The sequence below is a fragment of the Balaenoptera physalus genome (assembly GCF_965194825.1).
Source record: "Balaenoptera physalus genome assembly, chromosome: 4".
Lineage (NCBI taxonomy): Eukaryota > Metazoa > Chordata > Mammalia > Artiodactyla > Balaenopteridae > Balaenoptera > Balaenoptera physalus.
In genome coordinates, this window is record NC_138891.1 from 74,092,563 (window position 1) to 74,115,164 (window position 22,602).

Below are 22,602 nucleotides of genomic sequence, written 5' to 3' on the forward strand. Positions count from 1 at the left end.
GGAACAAAGAGGTAGACTAGGGACCTGGAAATACCTCCTAGCTGCACTGTTGAGAGAAACCAGTTGCCAAATAACGAGTAAATTATATTCCCATGATTTTTAAAAAATCAGTTAAAAACTCTTGAAGGATCATCACAAGTTAACTTTAATCATGGCCTGTGGAGAGGGGAGTGAAGTTTAAGGGAGAGGGGAGGAACCTAAGTGAGATTTTTTAGTTTTTAAAAATAAATTTCTAAATGGTTTGAATTTTTACATGAAATTTTTTATTTTTATTTTTTGGCCATGATGCCCACGGGATCTTAGTTCCCCGACCCGGGCCCTGGGCAGTGAAAGCGCCAAGTCCCAACCCCTGGTCCACTAGGGAACTCTCATGTTCTACATGTTTTAGACCTATTATTAACTTATTTAATCCTCCCAATAAGCCTATTTTATAGATAAGGAAACTGAGGCACAGAGCAGTTAAATAGCCCACCCAAGGACATGCAGGTAATACATGGGAGAGTCAGGATTTGAACAGATCACCTGGCTCAGGTGCCCTAAACCACCTCACTATTATGTCTCTCAGTGGACCATGTTGGGCCATTGGATGTTAACCATAAATGTAAGAAGGAAAAATACAAATGAAAATAAATATACTACAATTCCTCCAGGGTAATTGGATGACTCCTGAAACTTCCTGCAGTGTGTGTACTACTGAGAGTAGGAGGAGGGGAAAGGCACTGAGGAGGTAAGAAAATTAGCAATTAAAAAGCTACTGTGCATTACAAGGAAGGCATCTCATGATTTTTCTTTTACAGTTTCCACCTTTAATTTTTGCCCTTACTACGGTCCACAGAGTTCTAAAAATCGCCACCAGGGGGCAAGAGTGTGCCAATGTCAGATGTTTGAATCCGCTGGGTTTGGGTTTCCTTGCAGAGAATTTCCTTAGGAAGGAATTACCATTCCTACTCTACAGGTTAAGGAGCTAAGGCAGAGAGAAGTAAAAAGTAAGCAACCCAGCATAATGTGCGTGGCAGAGGTAGGATTTGAACACTGGTTTTGGTAATCCATTCAGCAGGCTTTTTAAAAAAAAATAAATTTATTTATTTTATTTATTTATTTTTGGCTGCGTTGGGTCTTCGTTGCTGCGCGCAGGCTTTCTCTAGTTGCTGCGAGTGGGGGCTACTCTTTGTTGTGGTGCACGGGCTTCTCATTGCAGTGGCTTCTCTTGTTGCAGAGCACGGGCTCTAGGCATGCGGGCTTCAGTAGTTGTGCCTCGCGGGCTCAGTAGTTGTGGCTCGAGGGCTCTAGAGCACAGGCTCAGTAGTTGTGGTGCATGGGCTTAGTTGCTCTGCAACATGTGGGATCTTCCCGGACCAGGGCTCGAACCTGTGTCCCCTGCATTGGCAGGCGGATTCTTAACTGCTGTGCTACCAGGGAAGCCCCCAGCAGGCTCTTTTAGTGCTCACCTGAGTTTGTGGCTTTGATTTCCACATTTTTTTCCCAAAGGTTTACAACCCCCTTTTATGAAAGGCAATAAATTAAGAAAAGCTTAAGCAATGTTACTGTAACTGCTTCTTTTTTCCTATTTTCTCTCACTTATTCCTAATTTTTGTCATTCACAATTCTTCTTTCATCCCTGGACCTAATGTCAAAGAGAGAGCCTCGTTCCCTTCCACCAACCTTGACTTTTACGTCCCTCAGTTAAGAAATCAGTTCTGTGACAGCTTCTGTTCTGTTGTCTATAATTTACTTTGACGGCTTCAGCAGAACCACAGCGATATAAACATGTGTGAAGTACGCTGGATTTACAAGCCTGAGACAGCCAGATATCCTAAGCAGGAGTGTTTTCTCCAGAGGTGGTGAGCAAAGCCTGTCATGAAATACCTCCCACATTCCTGGTCAAGTTCACACCAGAGGCTTTGTTAACTAGCAAAATGGATGTTAGACATGTTTCCCTTGGTGACATTAGTAGTGACCCAAGAGGTGTGGATTCCCTGGAAATATTGACGAGCACCCCTGCCGTTGCATGGTCAGAGTCACAGGCTGGTGACCCAAACCCTGTAGAATGGTGTTCTGGGCTTGTCTCCTAAATGGTCCTGTAATCCAGCCACTGACTCAGAAGAGTCTTGGCCCTTTGAGTTTGACAAGATGGCAGTTGAATCCTCACAGGAGACTCATGTTTTATTTGTTTCAAGTGAGATGGAGTTCTTAAAACAACATCGACCTGGGGCTTCATCAAGTCCACAGAACAAGTTTTAAGACGGGTTTCTAAGCCTGCCTGATAATAACCATTATGTGTGTTTGGCCAAATTTGGGCTGAGACTTGCTTTCATTGTAGCGGCAACACTGTGGGTCGGGAGACCCATGGACCACATGTGTTATCTACCAGATAGACCCTCATAATTATAAACAGCCCAATTGCCTTAGGTTGGTTCACTATGTTTTGCTTACACCTTGCTTTGGAGAAGATCCCCTCAGGAAATATATCTGCATCTCTTTCCTTCTTGCATGAGGGAAAAGTACAGGGAGGAAGGATTGTCAACTACATCCCTTCTCCACACATTCACCACTCACTGGAGGAAATAGCTTTCCTTCCTTTCTGTTATTCAGAGGCCTGTTTCCCACAGCTCCATTTTTTTTTTTTTTAAACTTTCTCACAGGCAATAGCATGTGTGTTAATAAGCCCCCTGGCAAGTTTTCCTAAGCTAGGTTGTAACACTGGCAATTCACTTTTTGAAAAAACGTTTATATCAAATGTTTAAAGCAACAATCTCCATGGAAATACAAGATAATATTGAAAAGAAAATAAATGTATTTAATCATTATGGGGTGGCTATTTTTACACTTTTCTTTCTTGGTAAGGAGATGTCTGTGGATTCTAATGGAGTCCTGAAGAGTCAACTCAGGAATTACGACACTGCCCCCCCAACATCTATCTCCAAATTCACTTCTTTGCTCCAGACTTTAATTATCTGTTGTCTACACTGTTATTATTGTCTAGATTGGTTACTATTTTTGTTCCATAGTTCTTTTATTTTATAAAAGTGTAGCAAAGTGCATCAATTTAAAATGTACAGTTCAATGAATATTTACACATGTATACATCTCTGGTGCCCCAGAAGGCTCCCTATGTCCCTTCCTTGTCAATACCCAGCCCCCCAAAGGTTACAACTACTCTGACTTCTATTGATACTACCATAGAGTGTTTCTATCTTGTCTCGAACATAATTGAGTGAAAGAGTATGTACTCTTTGGCATCCAGCTTCTTTGCTCGACACAGGGCAGTGAGATTAATCCACTGTGGCATGTAACAGTAATTCACTCTTTTATATTGCTGTGTGGTATTCCATTATATGAATATATCACAATTTGGTTATCCAGCCCTCTGAAGTTGTTGCTAGTGTTTGGCTATTATGAATAAAACTGCTAGAAATGTTCTTGCACTTGTCTTTTGGTGGACTCATTTTCCTTGGACGTATACTACAAATGGGATTGCTTGGTTGTAGGATAGGCATGCAATTAGCTTTAGCACACACTGTCCTACAGTCTCCCAAAGTTGCATAAATATACATTCCCACCAGCAATGGAGAGAGTTCAATTGTTCCATATATTCATCAATGACTGTTGTCAGTCTTTTAAATTTGAACCACTGTAGTGAATGGGTATTAGTAAATGATTGTAGATTTAACTGCATTTTGCTTATCTGAACATCTTTTTATGTGCTTATTTGTCCATTTGGATAACCTCTTTTGTGGAATCTTGCTTGTGTCTTTTGCCCATTTTTTAAAAATTAGGTTGTCTTTTTCTTACTTATTTTTAGAAATTCTTTATATATATTCTTATAATGGAGCTTTTGTTGACTATATATATTGTGAAAATCTTCTCCAGTACAAGGCTTGATTTTCACTCTCAATAACATCTTTGATAAGCAGTCTTAATTTTAATCAATCTGAAGCATAATTTTTTTTCTTTTGTGTATTGCTTTGTGTGTCCTGCCTAAAAAAATCTTGCCTACCCCAAATTCATGAAGATATGCTCTTATTTTCTTACATAAGGTCTATCGGTTCAGTTCTAATTCTCAGGTCTATAATCCATTTCAAATGAAATGTTGCTTATGGTGTGAAATAGAGGATCAAGGTTCTGCTTTTTCTTTTTCTGTAAGAATATCCAGTTGCTGTAGTCCCATGTGTTGACAAAACCATCCTTTCCCCATTGAATTTCAGTGGTGACTTTGTTGTATATCAAGTGACTCTGTATGTGTTGAGTTTATTTCTTAACTCTCTCTTCTCTTCTGTGAATGTATTTGTTTGTCTTTATCCCCATACAATGCTGTCTTGTTAATTGCAGCTTTATATTAAGTCTTGAAATCTGGTAGTGTAACTCCTCCAACTTTGATCTTCTTGAATACATCTTGACTCTTCTAGGTCCTTTGCATTTCCATATACATTTTAGAATCTTCCCATCAATTTCTACAAAAAAATCTTCCTTGGATTTTGATTGGGATTGAACTGAATCTATAGATCAATTTAGTGAGATTTGACATCTTAGCAATATGAGCCTTCTAATCCATGAACATTGTATATTTTTCCATTGATACATTTTCTTTAATCTCCCTTAATATTTTGTAGTTTTCAGTGTAGGGCTTTTGCATATCTTTCATTATTATATTTATTCCTAAATATTTAGTGTTTTTAAGTTATTACAAATTATATTTTTAAGGTTTTCATTCTCTAATTGATCATAAAACACGATCAGTTGTTTTTTATATATTGATTTTCTATCCAATAACCTTACTTAATTCATTTTTGAATTCTAATAGTATATTTGCAGATTCTTTCAGATTTTCTATGTATATTATCCTGTCATCAGTAAATAATGGCACTTTTATTTCTTTATTTCTAATTTTTATGCCTTTCCCCCTTTGCTTTATAGTAATTGCTAGAAATTCTGGTAAAATATTGAATTCTGGTGGTAACAGAACCACCAATCAGTCATGTTTCTGATGTTAAGGGGAAGTGCTCAGTATTTAAGCATTAAGTGTGATGATACCTATAGGCTTTTTGGAGATAGATACCATTTCTTAGATTAATAAGGGTTTCTCTCAATTATTGGTTTGCTTAGTGTTTTATCATTAACCGTTTTTAATTTTGTCAAATGCTTTTTCTACATATGAGGTGATTCTCCTTTAATCTTTTTTTTCGGGGGGAGGGGAGGCCATGCCATGCAGCACGTGGGATCTTAGTTCTCAGACCAGGGATCGAACCTGTGCCCCCTGCATTAGGAGCTCGGGGTCTTAACCACTGGACTGCCAGGGAAGTTCCTCCTTTAATCTTTAATGCAAAATGTATACTGATTGATTTTAAAATGTTATACTATTCTTGCACTACTGAAACAAATCTGGCATTACTGATCAAGATGTGATATACTTTTTGGATATTGCTGGATTTGGTTTGCTAATATTTTGGTTAGGATATTTATATCTAGGTTCATAAAAGATATTGTCTAATAATTTTCTTTTTTGTAATGTAATTTTTCTTTTTTGACATCAGGATTATCTTAGCATTGTAAAACAGGTTGAAAGTATTTAGTTTTCCCCAACTCTTTGACAGTATTTGAACAATATTGATATTGTTTCTTTCTTAAGTATTTTGAGTAACTCACTGGGGAAGCCATCTGGACATGAAATTTTCTTTGTAAGAAGTTTTTATTTTTTTATTTAATTTAATTAATTTATTTATTTTTAATAAATTTATTTATTTTATTTATTTATTTTTGGCTGCATTGGGTGTTCGTTGCTGCACACTGGCTTTCCCTAGTCACGGGGAGCGTGGGCTACTCTTCGTTGCTGTGCGGGGGCTTCTCACTGCTGTGGCTTCTCTTGCTGCAGAGCACGGGCTCTAGAGTGCAGGCTCAGTAGTTGTGGCGCAGGCACTTAGTTGCTCCGTGGCATGTGGGATCTTCCCAGACCAGGGCTCAAACCCATGTCCCCTGCATTGGCAGGCGGATTCTTAACCACTATGCCACCAGGGAAGCCCCTGTGAGAAGTTTTTAATTACAGATTCAATTTATAGAACTATTCAGATTTTTTCTTTCTTCTTATATCAATTTTACCTGTGTTTTTCAAGGAATTTGCTAATTTCATCTAATTTGTTCAATTTATTGCACAAAGATAGTTATACCATCTTATTATCTTTTTAATGTTGTAGGGTCTGCAGCAATATTCTTATTTTCATTCCTGATATTGATAATTTGTGTTTTTTCCTCTTTATTAGTCTTGCTAGGAATTTTTTAAAGTAAACTTTTTATTTTGGAATAATGTTAGATTTACAGAAAAGTTGCAAAAATAGTACAGAAAGTGCCCATACCCCTCTCACCCAATTTGTTTCCCCTTGTCAAAACTACAAAATCAACATTGGTATGTTACTACTAGCTAAACTCCAGATTCATATTTTACTAGATTTTTTTTCATTAATTTACGACCTTTGTTCCAGTATCTGTCCTAGGTTACTACATTGTGTTTAGTTATTAGTTTCTTAGTCTTTCCTTGTTTTTCGTGACCTTCACAGTTTTGAGGAGTACTGGTCAAGTATTTTGTAGAAAGTTCCTCAAATTGGGTTTGTCTTACGTTTTTCTTATGATTAGACTGAGATTATGGGTTTGTGGAAAGAATTCCATGAGGCGATGTACCTATCTCATCACATCATATCAGGGGTGCATAATATCCACATGACATCCCTGGTGATGTTAACTTTGATTGCCTGGTTAAAGTAATATCTGCCAGGTCTCTCCACTGTAAAACTGCTATTTTCCCCTCTTCATACTCTATCCCTTGGAAGCCAGTCACTAAGTCCAGCTCACACCCAAAAGCAAGGGGGATAGGAGGAGGCTAAGCTTCACCTCCTAGAGTGAGGAGCGTCTGCATGTATTATTTGGAATTGTTCATTTGTCTCTTCTTCTCCATTTATTTACTTATCTAATCATTTCTTTATATTAGTATAGGTGGATACAGAACAAAGCAGGGAATGGTAAAGAATGGATTTGAAAGTAAACAAGCAGTTGACTGGCACTAGAGCTCAAGCCAATATTACTTAACTTCATCTCTAGTTTCTTTGAGATTCTGAGGCTCAGAGCCTGGGCTGAAGTGTCTTTTGGATGACTGGATCTGTGATGGATTGATGTTCTGTGTCACCCAGTTTTGGAATCAAGAATAGAAAGGGCCATTGTGTTGACACAGGAACAGAAACTGCTCTCTCAGAAGCACATTAAATTAAGAAAACTGAAAACACAGAAAAGAGCTTCTATTACACATGTGCCACACCCTTTTGGTAAGTGCCCAAATATAGCAAGGAGTACCTCAGGCCTATTTTAATCAGAGTGGTTCAGTACTCAGCTCTCAAGTATACCGAGGAGAGTCAGGAACAGTGGAGGGTCTGGGAAATGGAAGTGAAGAAAAGTAACTACAAGTGAAACCAATGAGAAGAAAAATAGCTTTATCTGTATTTCCATGTGCCTGGCACATGGCAGGGGCTCAATAAATATTTGCTGAATGAATGTATGTCTCAGGGTTGTGTGTCCGTTCCCTCATTATAGAACACTGCAGGGCATGGAACAAAAAGCAAGATATTTCTGTGCATTTGGGCTTGAAATAAACCCCAAGCAAATGAATGAATATTCTTAAAAGTTAACAAACCTGAAAGGTCTGCAATGTTGAAATCATAGGGAAGACACTGAGCTGTAATACTGTGATTAGGATGTCAGATTTGAGGATGTAGGGGTAGGATGATGAAGATGTTTTTTTTTTAAGCTCCAGTTGACTGATACCAAGAAACCCGTGGGCAGTTCACCAGCAGAGCACCCCGTGTCGTGCTCAGTAACTTCTAACCTTCCTCTTGCCCTGTCTTCCTCAGTTACTGTCAGTTGGTTTGTGGCAGAGGGGAATTCCAGCCCATTTTAGGGGCATTAAGAGGGAGGTTCTTGCCCTATATCCCTTAGATGCATCCTGGAACCCTGATGAGAAGGGTAGATCTGAAACACACCAGTCTCAGAGGGTTACTAGATCAAGAATGGATATGTGTTGGCTAAGACCTTTGCAGACAACAAAAAAAGATCCATGTATGTGTTCTCACAAATCTGGAAGCTCACAGTTATATACAGTAAGATAAAAGGGGGTAACAGAGGGTAAGGCTGCTCCATCATTATCTTTTGCCGTCAGCAAACCAGGCACCTCCGGATTGCGCTGTTTCTTAACAAGGCTGACCGCACATTCTTCAGAATTTTATTTTCAATTAATATTTTATTTATAAATATTTATAATACTTGCCTACTTCACACAGAGAGATGAACAGAAAGCTCCTGAGAATCATGGAATGTTAGATTTGTAAGTCACTGAAGAAATGATGTAGTTCAGCCTCCTTATTTTGTAAGTGGAGAAGGTGAAGTCCAGGAGGAAAATGCGTGCCTTAAGGGTCATGTCGAGTTGGAAGCCAAGTATAACCTCGCAGTTTAAGGCTCTTTGTTACTCCAGTGCTGCTCTTCTACCCTGGGTAACCTCAGAGTAGATTCTATACCCAGACCTAAGACTGTCCTACCTTCCTACCTAACAGAGCTCAGGAACTGACAGTGGAAAGACTTATCATCAAATGGTTGGTTAAAAAAAAATTATCTATGTAGAAAAGAGCAGCTTGGGATTGGGAAAAAGCAGATGTCCCATGAAGGATAGAAATTGTTAGCCATTGAGGACTCAACGGAGCAGGACCATTCAACTGGCAACCCTCCGTCATTTGCTACAAGCCTCCAAAAGAAGCTCTACTCAGTTATCGCAAAGGAGGTGCTGAGCACTGTCACCCGGCGCCAGAAATTAAGCAGAATCTAGAATGTAATATTGAAACCCAGTAATATGAGAACCTAGTAGTTTCGGCTAGCAACTCAAACTTAAATTGTCCTCTGAAAATGAACAAACCTCACTGACATGAAAGTTCAGGTACCAGCTAAGTCTTAACAAACAAGCCATGCACCATCTTGGTTACCATGCAACAGGATCACAACTCCCTAAATGATTCAGTGATTAGAACTATGAACAAAATACAAAAATAAACAGTTCAACATTTTGCAAGGGCACAGAGATTTACATTCACGAGGCGAAGAAATCAACATTGGAGAGCTAAGCCCCCCAAAAGAAGTAAAATTTGGTCATGAACTCACATAAATACATCCAAGAAAAGCACCTGAAAATGAAAGAAAAGGGGAAGGGGGATGAGTGGGTGCCAACTGGGGAGAAAAAGGTGAAATAAATCAGGAAGGGAAAAGATGATAAATTCAGTGATGACCCAACTAGAATTCAATGCCAGCCACCAGACGCTGAGCGTCTCACATAATTAAGGAAGTATCAGTAATATTCTTCCTTTGAAGCCTGAGAAACAAATTGTACCTGTTTACAAGATCTTAAATGCCAAAAGGGGGAGAGTACTCAAGTTAAAAGCTATCAAAAAGAAAAAAAAAAATCCAGTTGTTAAAAGATTTCACCAATGGTCTGAATAAACTAAAAAAGTACAAGGAAAGATGTTCTGCCTCCTGCGGGAAGTGGGAGAGCTAAAATACCAAGAGAAAACTCAGTAGTCGTAGAAACCCTCCCCACCTCGAAAACCTCAGTAAAATTACCTGCAGCCAAAAGTAAGTAAAGCACATTTTTAAAATATTTTGGGGCTTCCCTGGTGGCGCAGTGGTTAAGAGCACCTGCCAATGCAGGGGACACGGGTTCGATCCCTGGTCCAGGAAGATCCCACATGCCACGGAACAACTAAGCCCGTGCGCCACAACTACTGAGCCTGCGCTCTAGAGCCCGCGAGCCACAACTACTGAAGCCCACGCGCCTAGAGCCCGTGCTCCACAACAAAGAGAAGCCACCGCAATGAGAAGCCCGCGCATCGCAACGAAGAGTAGCCCCCGCTCACCGCAACTAGAGAAAGCCCGCACACAGCAACGAAGACCCAACGCAGCCAAAAATAAAATAAAGAAATTAAAAAATTTTTTTTGTACTTTCATTCTCTTCAAAACATAGGATCATATTCCAGGGACTGACTTCAGAAGTACCAATTTCTTGTTTGTAAACACATTCTTTATGCAAACAGTTCTTTCACCTGGAAATGCAACTGTTTTTACAAATTCAAATATTTTATTCTTCCCCCTTTTAATCTTTTTTTTCTGTAATTAATTTGCCCTATTGAAAATATTTCCACTGAACTATTTCATACTTTTGTACATTTTGAACTTTTACTGTTGTACTAAGTTTTTTTAATTCCTTTAATATTTATGAAGTTGTGATATCTCATCCTTTTTCCATTTTTGGACCATCTTTTTTTTCATGTGTAATTTCTTCATTCATTTATCCCCATACACATATCCAAATGGCATTAAAGTTCATGTGAAACTGGAACTTAGATAAAGACCTATGTCTCTTTGCCTTATCTTGGGCAATTCGTTTCTCTAGATGCATTGAATGGATCCATTCTCTAGATCCTTTAAATAGATTGATTTTCAGAACTACAATGAGGTATCATCTCACACCAGTCAGAATGGCCACCATCAAAAAGTCTACAAATAATAAATGCTGGAGAGGGTGTGGACAAAAGGGAACCCTCCTACACTGTAGGTGGGAATGTAAATTGATACAGCCACTATGGAGAACAGTATGGAGGTTCCTTAAAAAAGTGAAGATAGAGCTATCATATGATCCAGCAATCCCACTAGTGGGCTTATGTCCAGAAAAAACCATAATTCAAAAAGATACAGGCACCCCAATGTTCATTGCAGCACTATTTACAATAGCCAGGTCATGGAAGCAACCTAAATGTCCATCAACAGATGAATGGATAAAGAAGATGTGGTACATATATACAATGGAATATCACTCAGCCATAAAAAAGAATGAAATAATGAGATTTGCAGCAACATGCATGGATTTAGAGACTATCATATTCAGTGAAGTAAGTCAGACAGAGAAAGACAAATGTCATAGGATATCACATACGTGGAATCTAAAAAAATGATGCAAATGAACTTATTTACAAAACAGAAACAGACTCACAGACTTAGAAAACAAACTTATGGTTACCAAAGGGGAAAAGTTGCAGGGGAGGGATAAATTAGGAGGTTGGGATTAACATACGCACACTACTATATATAAAATAGATAATCAGCAAGGACCTACTATATAGCACAGGGAACTCTACTCAGTATTCTGTAATAACCTGTATGGAAAAAGAATCTGAAAAAGAATAGATATATGTATATGTATAACTGAATCACTTTGCTGTACACCTGAAACTAACACAACATTGTAAATCAACTATACTCCAATATAAAATAAAATTTTTAAAAAATAAAGAGATTGATTTTGCTCAACAATTTGTCGTGCCTCACTGTATTTTCATTTTCACCCAATCCACATAATATTAAATCTCTTTTCATCATGATCATTTAAACTATCAATTCCCAGGTTATATTTGTACCATTTTCCCATTCATAATGTATTTATTTATTTATTGTATTTATTCTGATGAGTGCTTCAGTAAAATTTGTAGCCATTTTTGCAATTAATGACAGTTTTTATTTCAAAACTGAAAAAAGAAAAAAAAGCTTAATTCAGTCTGTGTCACAATGCTCCCCACTCCCCAGCAGATCCAGCTGACAGAGCCCAGCCGAGCACCTCCTTCTGCAAACCTCCTGCACTGTAGGTTGTTACTTAACACATGTGTAAGGTCTTTTCTCCGGGATATGATACATATTGCGGAATATTTGATAGTCTTCCATAAATATCGGTCCAGAAGATAATTTAAATACTGTTGGAACTTCTGGTAAAGAAGAGTGAAGTAACAAAACATCACCTTTAGAAACACAGCTGGATGTACCAAAAAAAAGAACTGAGGGTGATGTTAGCAACAAAGATGTCCGTGCCTCTTTCCCTTTGTCTCCACCCGCCAGGCAGTCCTTTAGGAAAACTGTAGGAAATGGAGTTGGGGATGCAAAACTCACGTTTCTTTCAAGGGGAAAGCATAGCATGTTTGAAAAGTTAGAAAAGTGGAGGGAGTTTCCCTTTCTAATCGACTGTTATGATCAAAGTGGAATTTTTGTTGTTCTTATCTCTCTTTCGAAGGAAGGATGTACTATGATGTGAAACACAGGCAACAGAGGAAGATAACATTGTTAAAGAAATCTAGTTCAAGAGAGTCAGGGTTGGCTTGAAAAGTTTAAGAGAATTTTCTTGCAGATTCTCAGAATCTTAGGAGAGGTGACAGATTGCAGCTTGACCACAGTCTTTCTCACAGATCTCCAAAAAATATTATCTAAGAGGAGGGTGTGGGGAAGGTACACGGCCAAAGCAAATTTCAAAGGGGATAAAATTGGCCTTTTCAAGAACAGAAGAAAAAAATTGGCCACTGAAAAGCAAGGCGAGGGCAGGCTATTTTATTAAGTGGTAAGTTGTGTGGTGATATAAATGAGTATTTATATTGATTATGGTGCTATAAATAGGTAAAGATGTAAATATATGGCAACCTGTTGGCACCGCCTGTGTGCTTCACCCCAGGGGCCAGGATGTTATTTCAGCTAAATCTCTTCAAGCATCTCATAGATAGCTAAGAGTGCATAGCAGCAAAATAAAACAGAATCTGATATTTAAATGATTCTTTCTAACACTGCAAAACTTTGGGGTAGAGCCCCACAAATAGAGGGATTTTAAGGGCATTAAGCAGGGGATAAGTCTATTTCTTTGGCAGTATCCCTCTGTACGTATTACCTTATCCTTCCTTTTAAGATCTCCAACCTTCTTATCTATCCTGTTGTTGCACAAAAATGTCCTTTTTCTGGAGGGAGGTTATTTTCTGGATCCTGATTGATTTGAGAAGCAGCTGAGGATGTGCCCTTGCTGCAACATCTCAAGGAAAAGGTGAGCTGGGTTCCCTCGTGGAGGCTGGCGTCCCTGACCTACCCAGAGGAGCTTCCCACTCCCCCCCTGCCCTTTTCCCTTTTTTCTTTATTTCTAACTTGCATTTTGCAGCACTGGTAAGACAACAGGAAGCCCTGGGCTTCCTCTCCAGGGCATTCAACTGAAGGGATGTGCTCACCGCATTGATAACAGTAGCCGGAAAAGAAAGAAAACACACCCACCCTCCAGAAGGCATGACCCTCCCCCTCACTCTCCGTGCCCTCCCCGTGTGGCCCCCCTTCTCCCTCGGGGCCTCACAGGCTCTATCAGGGTTGCACTATGGAGGCCACTCCAGTGTTCAAGCCAATTTTATCCGCATTAAAATTTGGATTGGCCGTGTACCTTCCCCATGCCCACCTCTCTGACAATGTTTTTTGGAGCTCTGTAGGAAAGATTGTTGTCAAACTGTGTTCTGCTAATGCCACTTCTCCAAAGATTTTGAGACTTTGAAACTTCTTCTCAGTTTCAGAAACACGTGTGATATGGTTGTCTAAAGTTATTAAGCATGAATCATTGTGACACGGACTCCACTGGTATCAGTATTGCTATGCATGTTCTTAAATGAAAAATGGTTTGTTGGGTTGCCCTTTATAACCCAAACACCCTTGAAATCAGCGGGGGAGGGGCAGATTATTTGTTACAAACTCAGTGTGTCCAGTGATAGTAGTTAAATATAACCGAAGTTTGGAATCTAGTTTCCATATTTTTCATATGAAGGGTTCTGGAGGTGGGGCGAGTACAAGGCTGAGTGCCTGAGGAATGACCACAGGACCAAGAACAGCCAAAAAGCTGCCGAGAATGGTCATTGCACTGGCATGATGATGGGACAAATTAAAACGAGAGCCGTGGCTAGCCTGTGTGTGAAAGACGCGAGCAGCTCTTGGGAGCAGTCACTGAAGACAGTTTTTTTTTTTTTTTTTTTTAACATCTTTATTGGAGTATAATTGCTTTACAATGGTGTGTTAGTTTCTGCTTTATAACAAAGTGAATCAGTTATACATATACATATGTTCCCATATCTCTTCCCTCTTGACAGTTTTTAAGGAGCACTGAGAAGTGTAATCTGAGAGAGACGCCATCTGGAATGTCGAGGCCCATGCATTGCAGCCTTTCCTGGGGCTTAAATGGCCCTGGTCTACTACTCCTGGTAACTAACGCTAAGACCAAGAACTGCCTGAGCTCTCAGATGTCCTAGAGTGAATGAGTCAGTGTCTTAAGAACTCCTAAGTCTCTGAGGGAGTAAGTACCATGTCCACTGATGTTTCACCTAATCTTTCCTCCCAGAGAAAATGCATCTATAAAAGTTGGGTTCTGCATTTGAAAAACTTGGTTATCCCAGACAGGGTCTCCTCCCTGGGCAAGATAGTTTCCTGGTCAGTCCCGTCCCCTACAATGAACCTTTAAAATCATGGTGAAAACTAGAATCCTTTTGCCTCAGCCTTTTATCTTAATGGTTGAGTGGGAAGATGCTGCATGACTGAAGGAGGAAGGAATTGAGTGAGATTCCTCTGTCGTAAATTACCTCCACGCTCTCACCAAACCCTGCTGCTGCCTTCAGAACAGCCTCAGAAGGATGGGTGACCTTCAACTACTCTGGACTTCCTCACCTCTGCACCATATGAACCTTTGCACTTTTGCCATTTTATTAGCAAATGTGTGCTATTCAGTAACAACTAGCTGCCTACAGATTGCTGTAGGTTGACAGTTTGTTAGACTTCATACAGATGATCAAGTTGTTGAAGCTGCTTTCTCTTCTTCAGCCTAATGCTAAATGTCTTTATCACAGTTCTCTGTGACCATGGGCAAATCTGAACTGCTCTCAGCCTAGGGTTTTCCCAATTTAAGTGAAATATTCCACATAAAGCACTTAGCACAGAATAAAGGCTTGGTAATTGTTGATGAGGATGGAGTAGAAGACGCTGGTTAGTGGGGAGTATTTTTCTTTTTCTTTTCTTTTTTTTTTTTTTAAATGTCTGAATCATTTATATTAACATATTTCCATACAAATAACCCAAAGAAAGTTTAGTATTAGTTGTTTTTTTGGTTTGTTTGTTTTTTTATACAGCAGGTTCTTATTAGTCATCAATCTTATACACATCAGTGTATACATGTCACTTCCAATCTCCCAATTCATCACACCACCACCCCCACTCCACCACGGCTTTCCCCCCTTGGTGTCCATACGTTTGTTCTCTACATTTGTGTCTCAAATTCTGCCCTGCAAACTGGTTTCATCGGTACCATTTTTCTAGGTTCCACAGACAGGCGTTAATATACGGTATTTGTTTTTCTCTTTCTGACTTACTTCACTCAGTATGACAGTCTCTAGATTCATCCACGTCTCAACAAATGACTCAGTTCCATTTCTTTTTATGGCTGAGTAATATTCCATTGTATATATGTACCACATCTTCTTTATCCATTCATCTGTCGATGGGCATTTAGGTTGCTTCCATGACCTGGCTATTGTAAATAGTGCTGCAATGAACATTGGGGTGCATGTGTCTTTTTGCATTATGGTTTTCTCAGGGTATATGCCCAGTAGTGGGATTGCTGGATCATATGGTAATTCTATTTTTAGTTTTTTAAGGAATCTCCATACTGTTCTCCATAGTGGCTGTATCAATTTACATTCCCACCAATCTTTTTCTTTTCTTTATAACACTTTTTCTCTACCTGTTGTGTTTCCTTTGGCCCCATGCCATCACAACCACAACACTATTTTAGAGACGGTCTCCAAGGCTGGAATCTCCTCCCTCTCCAATTTGGGTTACATTTAAATATACTACTTGTAATATGATGAGGTGCCCATCCATAGGAATCAGAGGGACAACCATCTCTGGGGGATTTGCCTTTATACCTCCGGTTGCATTCATAGCTGTCTGTGGCTCCCAGATATAAGTACCAGCATTTCTCTGGCTCAGTATTACTGAATAAACAACCAACTCACCCAGGGCCCCAGAAGGAACCAGATAGGTGAATGTAAGAATTGCATTCAAACAAGGATAACTCTAGGAGGATTTATAAAGGGACTGTTTACAAAGGGGTGGGCAGAGAAAGGCAAACCACAAGGGATAATGCAATTACACAGGGCTGGTAATGCCAGAGTTGTTCCCCGTCCCTAGGCCAAGAAAGAAGGAACCCGTGAAGTGAGTGGTTCCTAAAAGCCCAAGGCAGAGGTGTGTGTGGAAAGGGCCACCTTGAGAGGCATGTGAGCTTTGGTTGTGAGTGCAGCTGGTTTGAGACAAATCCAGATGGAGGGGTCAGGAGAATGAAGACTCTGACCTCACTTTCTTCCTTCTCTCTGGTCTACCAAGGCTCCTGCTCAGCTAAATACAATAGGAAGCCAGAGGGAGCCCATTGAGGTCAGCCTCCTGGAGCAGGATAGAGAAGGGTAGAGAATGGATCTAGAGAAGCAAATGGAAGAAATCTGGCACATCACATAGATAAAAGTGGGCCATGCATGGACCAGCAGTGCCCAAAGACGACCAGTGATACGAAACAAGGATTATAGTTGATCCAATTTCTCGCAACTGGGGTCCTTGAAAAAATCAGTGGACCCCTAATAACTTATTTTGGGCTTCTAGAAAAACCTTAAGATTTTGTTTTGTGACGGGATTTTCAAAATCGACACTATTGTTACTTATGTTAACAGTCCAAACTCTGACATTATTTATCTTTGATTCTGAATATTCTCCTGTCTGAATATTCTGGCTTGTGGCATCTGGGGGTGGCCCCCACTTCCCACCCACTGAGGAAGAATCGCTTGGTGCTCCATCTGGCTGTGTGGGAGGACTTAGGCAGACACCATGCTGGTCTCCCCAGGGAACTCTGGGGACAGGCTCTGTGAGTCCTCCCCCTCTGGCACCCGCAGAGTGGACATCAGAGCGTACTCTTCTCCTGCAGGTGGAGGTAGAGGTGGGAAAAGCAGAACAAAGGTACAGAATTTGCTGGAGAAACCACAGCTCAGGACTGGAGGCAGAAATCCCCCTGCTCTTATCTTTCTTCTTACTACACAGAAATAAATTTGGAAAACAGCCTTTGGACCCTAGTGAAGGACTAGCAGACTAAGAAAAGCTTACAGCCTTCTGAAGTTCCTGCCACAGGCAGGGGTAGCGTTCTGTCCTAATGTCTTCTCAGTTTGCTCCACTCTGCAAGGCTGGCCCCTGAAAACAGGTACAATGGGTGGCAAGCTACATGGTATGACTGGAGGGGCTTCAAAAGGCCTGCCTGACCCCAAACTATCTCCCTTGCTGGCCTGAGGATCTGTCTGAAGTTTTCATCACTTGAGTCACTTCTTTATGCAAAGAATTTGCTTCAAGAAGTCCTCTGCTAAAATGTACACGCTGCTTAAAAGGGTGTGGTACACATTTGTCTTTCTCTTTTGTCCTCTCAACATCTAACTACCCTTCCTGTTTTGAGAACTTCACCCCTTATGAGTATTTATAGGAAGCAGAGCCCATTTTCTATTGCCAGGGCAAGGGCACAGGAGCTGAGGTCTACCAGCCGGGTCCACTTGCTCCAGGCTGTGCATCTGGAGCTGATGACCCAGGACAGCAGAATCTGGGAGAGCACTTACTCGGCAGTGGGTGGCAGCAGTGGCGGTGAGCCTTGTGCCAGTGGCCCTGTCCCGAGCTGTCAGTGGCAGCAGTGCAGACCGCGGTGTCCAGCAGTAGGGAGAGGCTGCTGTCCTGTTCCCACAATTATTGTTTATGGTGTGATTTGGGCTGAGGTCCCCACTGCTGTGTAGCATCTCCTGTTCCTGCCCATTTTTAAAGTCTGTTCCTCAGCCTTCCCAAAGAGTCTAGAGCTTCCCAGTATCCTTTTACTAAATCCCCATGCTGCTTAAATCACACAGAGTCATCCTTAGTTGCAAGAAGCTAAGAACACTGGCTGACACAGGGGGCGAAACATTAACTCAAGAGGAGCCTTCCATGTACCAGCCACAGATAGATTCATTTGTCTAATTAGCTAATTGTCACCTTGGGAAACAGCAGGACCCCAGGAAAGAGTTTTTGTTGATGGCGGAGGAGAGTCTGGTCTTAATGGGCATTAGCTGATGGGCTTGCCCAGAAGGACACTGGGCAGACGCTTCGAGGGACGGATATCCAAGGAACGAGGCTGGGACAGTGCGGGATGGAGAGAGATACCATGACAGGAAAGATGAAGCCACAATAAGAGCAATAGCTAACACGGGCTGACATTAATGCTATTGAGTGTGGAAGCTTGCTGAAAGGGCCTTGTTTACACTCGTAGAGCATTCAAGGGAAGTTACTGCTTTGTCAAAGTGAGACCACTGATTTTATCACTTTGGTTTGCCTAAACATTTCTGTTGACACTTAGCCTTCACGGTAACAGTAATCAGCCTGTGGAATTTCCATCCCCTCCCCATCCCCACACCACCCCTGCATTAGGCCCTTTATGATGTAATAAGCAGGGATAAAAAGGCAAGGACAGTGTAAATTCTCAACTACCAAAAGGTCTGTGTCTTTATGATCTTTTCCCCAGAGAGGAGCACAGAAATTGTTCACTGAGGGGAGGGAAGGAGAAAGGGAACTAGGAATGTAGTGAGTACAGATACTGAACATCTGTTAAGAAGTTGTTTGTGGGTTTTGTTGCCAGTAGGGGCAGTTCACAAGTTAGTAGAATTCCCTCCTTTCTGCAGTCCTCTTTACTTTCCCTTAGAACAAGGACTGTGCCCAGCGTTCAGTGACTGCCTGAATAAACTCAGGGCCCCCAGTTATCGTTCTCTTAACTTTTCCATGGAAGGGTCAGGAGACTGGAGACTCCAGGCAGGAACCAGGGCCCCCAGAGAGGACTCTGCCGCAGGCCCACTCTGGCCGCAGCGGTGATGCAAGTCAAGGCAGGGGGTGAGAGGTCCCATCTCAGACTACCCAGCTTGGCTCTGAAAGACTTGTCCTTGGGGAACCCTCAGAATACTGACTCTCGCCATCCATAGGACGTGCTCTTGGAGTGGTTTTTGCTGTAGGGTAGCACTGAATGATTTCCCTTTCTCACCTGCTCCATGGATGTCACCAAGGGAAGGGCACAAAAATAATCTAAGTGAAACTACCGAAAAGAAAAAATTAAGGAAAGAAAAAACACAAGCTGCATTTGATTTAAAAAATATTTATAAGACACATTTTTTATTTTCATAGAATGTCACTTAATAAATATTTTACCAGGATGATAGAGGACGCATCACAATGATAGAGGAAGAACTTGGGACAACTAAGGGATGGAAACATTTTAAACTTTCATTTAAACCTCAGTTCTTCAGACTTGTCCTCTGCACCAGATCTTGAAACCTGGCAGAGAAAGTGTCCTTACGTGTACAGACCAAGTGTCTAATGTGGGCACGTAGCCAGGTCAGTATATGGAGGACCAGTGGCAGCGGCTCTTGACCACCTGAAGCAGAGGCTTCCTGAAGGTGAGGAAGATGACGGTGCAGGCCACCAGCAGGGTGAGGCAGCTGGGGAGAATGAGCACGAGGTACAGCAGGCCCATGTCTACCCGCTCCCACTTACAGATCTGAGGAACGCCTCCGGGCAGCTCCGTCAGGCGAATGATCTTGGAGGAGAGGTTGCAAGTGACCATGGCCAAGTCGGCGACAGTGTGCAGGCGCTGCAGGGCCCCCCAGCCCTCCACCCCACAGCAGTCATACGGATTCTGGCTGAGGTAGATGGTCCGCAGACTTCCCACGAGCTGCTCAGACACAGCCCTCTGAGGAAGGGCCGTGAGCAAGTTTCTGCGGAGATCCAGGGTCTGCAGGGCCAGGCTGCCCCTGAACCTTGGGAAACTGGTCAAGGCATTTCCCGACAGATCCAAGTCCCTCAGATTCCCAAACCCAGAGAAGTCCAACTCCTTGAAGCTGGAACTGAGGCCCACGTTCCTGAGAGACAGGACCTGTAACGTGGGGGCAATGTCCCAGAGAGGGGCGGTGCTCCCATTCAGAAGCCCCCAGTTGCCAGACAGGTCTAAGTGGGTGAGGGCCGTGCCCTGGAACGAGCAGTCTTGTAGTGCCCCCAGCCCACAGCCCTCCAGAGACAGGCTCCGCAAAGACGCCACGTTTCTGAAATCCACACAGCCGGGGGCGCCCCCGGGGTCTAAGTCCCCCGGCCGGGGACAAAGCGAGATCTGATTGTGGCTCATGTCGATTGTAGCGAGGTTACTGGCATCGGCAAAAAGGCCAGTGGGGACACCCAGGAGCCGGTTGGAGCTCAGGTTGAAGGACCGGAGGCTCCTCAGGCAGCCAGGGAGCCCCGGAGCCAAGTGCAGCTCCGACAGCTGGTTCTGGCTCAGGTCCAGCTCGGTGAGCGCTCCTGGCGGCTCGTGCTCCCGGATGTGGAGCGTCATCAGGCAGTTCCGGTTGAGGTTCAGGTGGGAGAGGGAAGGCATTTTCTTCAGGAAACCGTCTGGCAGATACTGGAACTGGTTCTGGCTCATATCCAGGAAGCGGAGATCAGAGAGGTCACTGGAAGAGAACTCTTCCCAGAGGTTGACGGTGCTGATGTTGGTCACGTTGCCGTCCATGAGGAGGAACTGGGCCACCATCTCCTGCGGCGACGAGGTGTTGTACAGGTCCCTGTAGAAGCCCATGTTGTTGTCCCGCAGCAGGAGGGTGTGCAACTTGCTGCACTGCGGCAGGAGGGGGAAGAACAGCAGCTGGTTGTGAGAGAGGTCCAGCGCCTCCAGCTCAAAGGTGGCCTCTCCCCCCGACGCCAGGAACCACTCCAGGACGTTGTAGCTGACGTTGAGGGACCGCAGCTGGGTGAGGCCGAAGTCCACAATGCAAGGGAGGTTGTTATAGGCCAGGTTGAGGTGTCTCAGCTCGGGCAAGCCGTCGAAAGCACCACCCTCGATCTCAAAGATGTAGTTCCTCTGCAAATCCAGCTCCCTGAGGCGACCCAGGCCCTCAAAGACAGAGTCATCCAGCCTCATGATGGTGTTCCTCGCCAGGGACACGGACTCCAGCGAAGAGAGGTTCTGTAGCATGAGGGCCACCATGTCTTCCGTCAGGGAGTTCCCTGACAAGTCCAGCCTGCGCAGACCCCGCAGGCCGTGGAGAGCGGCTGCTGCCTCCCTGTAGCTCTCGGAGAGGGAGTTGTCAGGCAGCGCCAGGCTGCACAGGCGAGCCTGCTCCCGGAAGGCGCCGCGGCTGATGTGCTCCAGGCGGCAGCTGTGCAGACTGAGGCTCTCCAGGAGAGGGTAGCGCTGCAGCGAGTGGTTCCACAGGGTCTTGAGCGGGTTGGCATCCAGGAGGAGTGTCTGGGAGGATGGCGGGAGATTGCCGGGCACTGAAGCAAGGTTCTGGCCTCGACAGTCAGCGACTCCATCCAGCTAGGTCCAAAAACACACTGGTCAGCAGGGCGGGGGGCCTCTGAGGTGAGGGTTTATGTACAGAAACTTAGTTCACTCATCAGACTGTTCACTAAGGCTCCAGGCCTCACTCAACGCACACAGCATATTAGAGAAGATCTGAGAACCTGTCCATCGGGTGCTGAGTGCTGACCACTGTATTGCAGTTTGGTTTTAACTACAGAGAGGAACTGAGGATCAGGTCTCTACTTGGGTTCGAATCCCACCTCTGCCATTTATTCCCTATGTGACCTTGAGCAAATAATGTAGTCTAAATCTATTGTTTCCTCAGAAAAATGGAGATAAAGTTAGCACCTACTTCAGAGGATTGTAGTGAGATTAGGCAAGAGGCTGCACAGTGCCTGGCACACAGTGGACACTATTAATGCAAATGGTCACTAGTGCATTGTTATCGCTCTGATCGTAACACTGTGTGTTTAACAGGGACACTGCCCAAGAACCGGCAGCACTGTGGCATCTTCATTTTACCTGAAGGAATTTTGCCTGGGAGGCTCCTCTACGCTCTCGATTGATAAATATTACAGCTCAAGAGGACTTGAGAGCTCATCACCAGCCTGAATCTTACAGAGAAGTAAAGGGGGTCTGGAGAGGACAGGTGAAGAGCCAGTGACAGAGCTGGGACTGGAGCCCAGAGCTCTTATTGCCCAATCCAGTGCTTTTCCTGAACGCCATTCTACTGCGACTGTGTGGCGAAGCTGCCGGGACGGATGGGTCTCGTCTCACTGCAGGAATCACACAAGCCTCAGGATACTTTCCCTCAGTCCACTTTCTACAAGATTGGCAAAAGCAATCATCCACAGGGTATCCATTCGGTGTCCAGGAAAAAAGTTTTAAGTGATGAGATGGAAGAGCAATGGCGTTTCTTTCCACAGATTGGTCAGTACAACAAGGTCAGTGATTGCCTAAAATTGTGGGCCCAGTCCCACGGGGCAAGCGGAGTAGTGGAACAGGGGAGAAAACTCCTGAGAGAGAGGAAGAAGCACAGCTTTGGAAAGATGACTGACTCAAGTCTGAATCTTGGCTCTGACACTTATTAGCTTTGGTCTCTGGGCAAGGAATTAACATCTTGGAGCCCCAAGTTCTTTATCTGATTATTAAAATAAAACTTCTCGTAATTAAAAATTGATACACTATAGAAATAATGAAAATTAAACTATTCAGTAACCTCAGCCTCTCCTTCAAAGAAACGTTGTTAACCTTTTGTTACATCTCCTCTGGACTCTTTTCCAAAGACATTCTCTAACTTAAAAAAGTTTTTC

At 42.8% G+C, this 22,602-nt stretch overlaps 1 protein-coding gene across 2 annotated transcripts in view; it reads right to left on the reverse strand.

Moving 5' to 3' along the window:
• Positions 1 to 610: 610 nt before the first annotated feature.
• NRROS (negative regulator of reactive oxygen species) overlaps positions 611 to 22,602 on the reverse strand; it is a 45,408-nt gene continuing 23,416 nt past the window's right edge. For both annotated transcript variants that reach the window (XM_082461021.1, XM_082461022.1), the window contains one exon: positions 611 to 21,304. In XM_082461021.1, coding sequence (XP_082317147.1) covers positions 19,334 to 21,304 — 1,971 coding nt within the window. In that variant the 3' untranslated portion in view covers positions 611 to 19,333. The remainder of the gene's footprint in view (positions 21,305 to 22,602) is intronic.